General features: G+C 38.8%; 1 protein-coding gene across 1 annotated transcript; it reads right to left on the bottom strand.

The window, feature by feature from the left end:
• Nucleotides 1–694: 694 nt before the first annotated feature.
• LOC138945734 (transmembrane protein 254-like) lies at nucleotides 695–6,747 on the bottom strand. Its single transcript, XM_070317226.1, has 4 exons — nucleotides 6,591–6,747; nucleotides 3,909–4,012; nucleotides 3,313–3,372; nucleotides 695–2,743 (listed from the first exon to the last, which is right to left on the bottom strand). Exons 1-4 carry the CDS (start codon nucleotides 6,717–6,719, stop codon nucleotides 2,620–2,622), a joined length of 417 nt encoding a protein of 138 aa, XP_070173327.1. The 5' UTR covers nucleotides 6,720–6,747; the 3' UTR covers nucleotides 695–2,619.
• Between the last annotated feature and the right edge of the window lie 390 nt (nucleotides 6,748–7,137).

The raw sequence follows: 7,137 nt of genomic DNA, 5'->3' as shown, positions 1-7,137 counted from the left end.
AATATACAAATTCTTAGTATTTGACTACAAAAAAAATCTCTGAAATCAGAATAACCAACCAACATTTAAAATGTATGGATAGTTTTATGATTAAATGCAAAACAGGTAGAGTGTTGGCGTCACAAAACAACCAAGACTATAAATCAACAAGGTTCAAAAAGGCATTGCCATAGAAACCTGTTCCTAATTTGACACAAATTTTATTTAACAAATTCCCCATTTTGTTTGTTTGTTTATTTGTTGCTTAACGTCCAGCCGACTACGCAGAGCCATATCAGGACGAGGAAGGGGGGGATGAAGGGGGCCACTTGTCAAGCGATTCCTGTTTACAAATGCACTAACCCATTAGTTGTGTCCCAGCAGGCTTTAGTAAAACTAAATTAATACCTACTGGAAGATTACCAGTTTCCAGTATGTTAAAATAGGCTTAACCTATCTACTGCTGGACTTACATCAGAACACTAACAGATTAAACTATACATGAATCGCGAGACAAGCGGCAAGAGAAGAGATTTTTGGAAAAAATACAGGTGAATGAGCAAGAAGGCAGAAAAAAGAAAAGAATTCATGAAGAAAAAGAGAGCATGACAGGAAAGAGGAACCAAAAATCTACCTAACAGCAAACTAGAAAGCTCCTGCGGTTCCAAAAACAGGAGGGGCCTTTAATTTCATAACCGCAGTGCCCCACTGCGGAAACAAATTCCCCATGGATAACAACATAAGTATACAAAATATACCAGATACATGTATCAAACAGATTCTAAAATACTTCTGATAAATAAAAAGACACCTGTAAATTATTTGCAGAACACAAACAGACACAGACACACACACACACCAACAACAATAAGCTAAAAGACAGTAGAATGCTTGAATCAAATCATGGAAACAAAACAACCAAAATCACACCCTGTTCTCACAAGAACCTAAAATGGGAATCTAACCTCAAGAAAAATGATGGAAATATAAAAGAAAAGGGAACCTTTCATTTAGCAAAGGAAAGTACAGTAATAAAAAAAATCCATCATCTATTCCTCACTTTGACACATTCACAAAATAATTCAAACCCAAAAAGTTTTCGTTGCAAAAATGGAATATACATCTGTGGATCAATTTAATTGTGCGTGTGTAGAATACCCAACAGAAAAGATGCACACAACAATACATTTCAATATTTCAAAGGAAAAAACACCCTTTCACCTAAACACTCACCGCTTGAGAACATCTTAGGTGCCCTCCGTAAAGAGCGAGCCATTTTCAAAGAAATTATTTTTGCGTGGTTTATCTTACCCCTGAGCCATCGTGAACCCGTGTGATTCAGTTTCCTTTTTTTCACAATGTAGTCGTCAGTTTGTGATTTCCAATGCGACTTGCTGTAAGCTTATCTGCAATAGCACGTTATGTACCTCTGAATCTAAACGCAACAAACGGCTGCGATTCACACGAACTCTAGCGATGGCTTTTGACTGTTCAGAGGAACTGGCGATAGGCATAACCGTCGTCTGCTACGAGAACCACAACCTTGCATGACCCTGCTTCCGGGCTTTTCTTTTTTCAAACTTTCAAAACTTTGAAGTGTACTGATCTTGTCTTGATGAAAACAGAATTCTTTTATGATTTAAGAATGTTTGTCTAACAAGCTGTCAATTTATTATTTACATTTTAAAAGTTAGGTCTAGCGCCAAAACGCACCGTCCGATTTTGTTATCAGACAATCCGCAACATTAATTCTTTGAAAATTGCTCGCTCTTTACGTAGGGCACCTAGGATGTTCAAAAGCGGTGAGTGTGTAAATGAAAGGGTGTTTGTACTGTGTGTAAAAGCCTGACAGCATCTGTGATGGTTTACGGGAGGCGTACTGTGCCTTTAAGTACCCAGTAATAAGGCAGTAAGGGATTTATTGTCATCACATCTATTACACAGGGGCGCGCTTGAGATCAGGAATGTCACTTGACGTGGAACATAACAGATTGAACTTTGACAACTTTTCTGACGGATGAGCATCTGAGTCTGGACATTTGTGACCTGCAAGTCCAAGCTGGGAAAGGATTTAAAGGTGCACTCCTTCCCGTTAAAACAGTTCAGCTCATATTCTCAGATCTGACCATGCTTTGATATGGGAGAAGACCATCCCTCCAATTGGTAGTACGGTGGTACCTGTGATGAAAGGACACCATTAGGACCTGCCAAAAGTGTCCCTGCATTGGCACAGCTAGGTGGCCTGTCATAGCAGCTATATTTTGGTAGAGATATTAATGGACAAAGGGACCTCAGAATGTGTCCTTTTAAGGGACTAGGTGTCCTCTCATCGGAGGGGCCACACATCACAGGTACCACTGTATGCCAAATATCAACACTGACTGCTTGCTGTGGTCAGTTGGAATTTTTTTTGATGAATTAATTTCTAACAAAAGGCCAATAGTGGCTTTTATGAAATTAATTCATCCAAAAATGCCATCTGTACACAGAGAGCTCCCAGGCTTTTAATTTCTGGTATGTGACCAAGTGGAGAGATGGTCTTCTCTCATGTAAAAGCCTGGCCAGGTCCAAGAACGTGAGCCAAACTATTTTCACGAGAGGAGTTCGCCTTTTAGTATATCACGCTATTTAATTTCAGTGTCAGTGCTGCTTGCCGGTAGTCTTCAATCTGTCGTAGCTGACCAGGCGACTGAGGGACGCGAACCCAAACAGAAAAGTCATGAAGGACCATTTTGCTGTGGCCAGCGGTGTCAGGCACTTGTCCCTGCACAAAGACAAATTATAAATTAAACTAACCGGCAGCTGAAATATTTTCTCCCACTATACTGTGTTTCTACGAGTTTCCGACAGACCCTTCGCAAGTGATTAGCCCCTCCAATATTTCTCAGAGGTTTTGCAAGAAAAGGTCACTCTCCCACAACCAATACAAACCCGACAGAGTCATTTTCGGAATTCATCTATTTTAATAAAAACTCATTAATGAATGTTTAACTTTAAGCTTTCAAGCTGAAATGCAATCCCATAGTCTGGACTTAGTCAAAGATTGCTTGACCAAAATTTCAATGAATTTGGTTGGAAAATGAGGTTGTCACAGTCTGCCTCAAGTTTCAATAAAAGTCAGATATATAACATTATAAAAGACAGTTATCGTAAAACTGACAAACTCGTCTGGGGATATCATCTGAAAGAACAAGTTGTATGTCAAGTTTCATGAAGATCTGTACGGTACTTTTCTCGGAATCGCTCTACACACACATACATGCCCACACATACACCACCACCCTCGTCTCTCTGGCCTAAAATGGAAAGCAAAAAATCAGAAATGTAACTTACTGGGAGACTTTGCCTGCATAAGCTGCCTCTACACAGTGCGCTACAACAGCAAACACACATCTGGAAAAAACAAAACAAATAAAAACATACTAATATTCAAAACTATCAGAAAAGCAATCGAATACGTATAGATATATATATAATATATTACAGAAAAGAGTCAAGAGCATAATATCATACACGACACAGGCTAGCTTCTGTTTCTTAACACACACACTCTGTCTTTCTCTCCCTGTTTCACACAGACACAAACACGTCAAATGATTGTCCTATATTTTCAATAAATCTTCGTATCTCATGCTCCTGGCTGTTGATTGGCCTATAATGTCAAACAGGATAGAGTGCCAGAATCATATTGTCCAAGAGTATTCACTATTTCAGTTTCACAACACATACAAACCCTGCGGAATTATTTTCAGAATTCATCGATTGAAAAGATAAATAGAACCGAAAATGTACATGTAGTGTTGTACGCATACATGTGTGCGAAAAAATCAAAAGCGATATGCTTAAAAAAGAAAAAAAGGCTTGTATTATGCCACCCTTTGTCATCTCATTCTGAATAATAAATCATGTTTAAACCAAAAGTAGCTTACAAAGAGATGCAAATATTGTGGTGGCTGCGTCCCATGTAGTTGACAAAGGTGCCAAGGTGTCCTGGCAGGTAGCGAAGAGCATTGTCAGGGGTGAATGTCGCTGTCTGAAAACATTCAAATCAAGATGTAACTAACTGTAAGAAACAAAAGTATGCAAGCAGGGCTCTCAACATAATTCTAAAAGACATCAGCAGGGGTTGCACTGACACTCTTCATGCATATATTTGATCATTCACAACACTTTCTTTCTTTCTTTATTTGGTGTTTAACGTCGTTTTCAACCACGAAGGTTATATATATCGCGACGGGGGAAGGGGGGAGATGGGATAGAGCCACTTGTCAATTGTTTCTTGTTCACAAAAGCACTAATCAAAAATTTGCTCCAGGGGCTTGCAACGTAGTACAATGTATTACCTTACTGGGAGAATGCAAGTTTCCAGTACAAAGGACTTAACATTTCTTACATACTGCTTGACTAAAATCTTTACAAAAATTGACTATATTCTATACAAGAAACACTTACCAAGGGTAAAAAGAGAAACAGAATCCGTTAGTCGCCTCTTACAACATGCTGGGGAGCATAGGGTAAATTCTTCCCCCTAACCCGCGGGGGGGGGGGGGGGGGGTAAACACTTTCTTTCTTCATCACAATGCGTATGGCAGGTATGCATGTATACGCAAAAATAACATGCCTCTTGTTTTGTCTTTATATGTACAGCACACTTCAAAAGACATACTCATGCCTGAATGCTGTTTAAATCTAAGAATCAAAATTATCGTATAGGTATGTTTCAATGGGCATAAACAAAATCATGCCCACAATAAACTTTTTTCTGTCAACGAAAGATCTCAAGCACACTATGAAGAAAGATAGAACTGACCACAGACTTGAGTGTTACTGAAAAATAAAAATAAATAAATTAAAAAACAAACTACATGGATCTATCTTATTTCTTTTTTGACATGTAATTCCGACAATCATTTTTACATTTAGTCAAGTTTTGACTAAATGTTTTAACATAGAGGGGGAATCGAGACAAGGGTAGTGGTGTATGTGTGTGTGTGTGTGTGTGTGCGTGTGTCTGTGTGTGTGTGTGTGTGTGTGTCTGTCTGTCTGTGCGTGTGTAGAGCGATTCAGACCAAACTACTGGACCGATCTTTATGAAATTTGACATGAGAGTTCCTGGGAATGATATCCCCGGACGGTTTTTTTCCGTTTTTTCAATAAATACTTTTGATGACGTCATATCCGGCTTTTTGTAAAAGTTGAGGCAGCACTGTCACACCCTCATTTTTCAATCAAATTGATTGAAAATTTTGTAAAGCAATCTTCGACGAAGGCCGGTATTGCATTTCAGCTTGGTGGCTTAAAAATTAATTAATGACATTGGTCATTAAAAATCTGAAAATTGTAATAATTTTTTTTTTTATATAAAACGATCCAAATTTACGTTCATCTTATTCTACATCATTTCCTGATTCCAAAAACATATAAATATGTTATATTTGGATTAAAAACAAGCTCTGAAAATTAAAAATATAAAAATTATGATCAAAATTAAATTTCCGAAATCGATTTAAAAACACTTTCATCTTTAATATTCCTTGTCGGTTCCTGATTCCAAAAACATATAGATATGATATGTTTGGATTAAAAACACGCTCAGAAAGTTAAAACGAAGAGAGGTACAGAAAAGCGTGCTATGCAGCACAGCGAAACCACTACCGCGCTGAACGGGCTCATCAGTTTCACTCCGTTATGCACAAGCGGCGGACTACGGTCATTGTGAAAAAATGCAGTGCGTTCAGTTTCGTTCTGTGAGTTCCACAGCTTGACTAAATGTAGTAATTTCGCCTTACGCGACTTGTTTTTCTTTGGCCTTATCAGCTTAAATGCATCTGATCGTCTGGCACAAACGAATGAACTGAAAATACTACATTAACTAATTAAGACACTTTCGTTCTGGCTTGTCAGAGGATGAAACAGACACTAAAAAAATAGCTGACTGCACCAGTCTGCTAGAGCTACAAAGGCACGTAAAATCCAAGTGGGGAAAAAGTAAGCATCTCAGAGCCTATCTCTTCTCGGTTTCTCAAACTAAAACCGCATTTGTGAGTTCGACAAAAAAGATCGTGGTATTTAGATCAGGCAGTGAGGAAAAAAGAATTTGGCATCTCACATCCTCAGAACCTATCTCCTCTCGGTTTCTCGAACAAAATCTGCAAGCAGTGTGGAAAACAAAGATCGCGGTATTTGAATCGGGTAAGTGTCGATACCATTGGGGTGTGGTTTGATTGTTTCATGATTGTGTATCAACTATCATCATCACAGTGTACTCAGTACTCCGCCGCTGGACTACAGACGTTCGAATGAACCCAGTCCACATCAAGAAAGAAGAAGAAGAAGAAGAAGAAGTGTGTGTGTGTTTTCGTTTTTTGTTCTTCACCAAAATGGAAAATGTAGCTGAAACATTGTAGAATTCAACAGTCATACATTCTGATTCATAAAAAGCAAGGCCTTCGGCAAAAGTACAACTATCATGGCATTTGGCATTGCACAAAAATAGGTTCATCCATGATGCTTTTTTTCTAGAAATAGCAGACGCCTTCTTGGAAGGGCTAGGCAAACCATGCCAATTGTGTTTTGCATTTTCTGCTGTAAGTTCGTGAAAAAAGACTCACAAAGAGAAGATAAAATCCAAAAGGTATTGCGATCATCCAAAAGATGTGTGGGAAGACGAAATAGTCATCTGTGTACGATGCTATAGGCGGTCTAGCCTTTGGTCCTTGATTTTTGCGTCCGCCCGCCATGTTACTAGCTACTCTGACCGACTTCCTGGGTGACACGAGGGTAGCCTCCCCCGGTCCGACTAAACTACGCGCCAGCACGCGCTAGCACGCGCCAGCACGCGCCAGCTTGAACCATAGCACTTATATACTTTATTTTTATATTTCTAGTTAGTTCATCGTCCATTTTCACATAATACAAAATTTCAAACTTCAATGATAAAAAATACGGAAGTTATGACGAGTTTAAGGAGAGCTAATGCACTACTCTCAAATCCGACGATTGTCGGACATGGAGCCACGGCCTTAGCTAGGATAGCTCTCCTATAACGCGTCTTAGCTATCGTAAATTTTATCACTGAAGTTTGAAATTTTGTATAATGTAAGAACTGACGATGGAATGACTAGAAACATACAGATAAATTATATAACAGCTATGAAT

Source organism: Littorina saxatilis, linkage group LG13 (assembly GCF_037325665.1).
Source record: "Littorina saxatilis isolate snail1 linkage group LG13, US_GU_Lsax_2.0, whole genome shotgun sequence".
Classification (NCBI taxonomy): domain Eukaryota; kingdom Metazoa; phylum Mollusca; class Gastropoda; order Littorinimorpha; family Littorinidae; genus Littorina; species Littorina saxatilis.
Note: the sequence above shows the minus strand (reverse complement) of the source record. Positions and strands in the feature narration are given on the sequence as shown.

Coding starts and splice junctions, on each gene's coding strand:
- LOC138945734 (XM_070317226.1), bottom strand. CDS start 6,719: ATGGCGGGCGGACGCAAAAATCAAGGACCAAAGGCTAGACCGCCTATA. Junction 4,013..6,590: donor TTGGATTTTATCTTCTCTTT/GTGAGTCTTTTT, acceptor GAATGTTTTCAG/ACAGCGACATTCACCCCTGA. Junction 3,373..3,908: donor CACAATATTTGCATCTCTTT/GTAAGCTACTTT, acceptor TGTTTTTTCCAG/ATGTGTGTTTGCTGTTGTAG.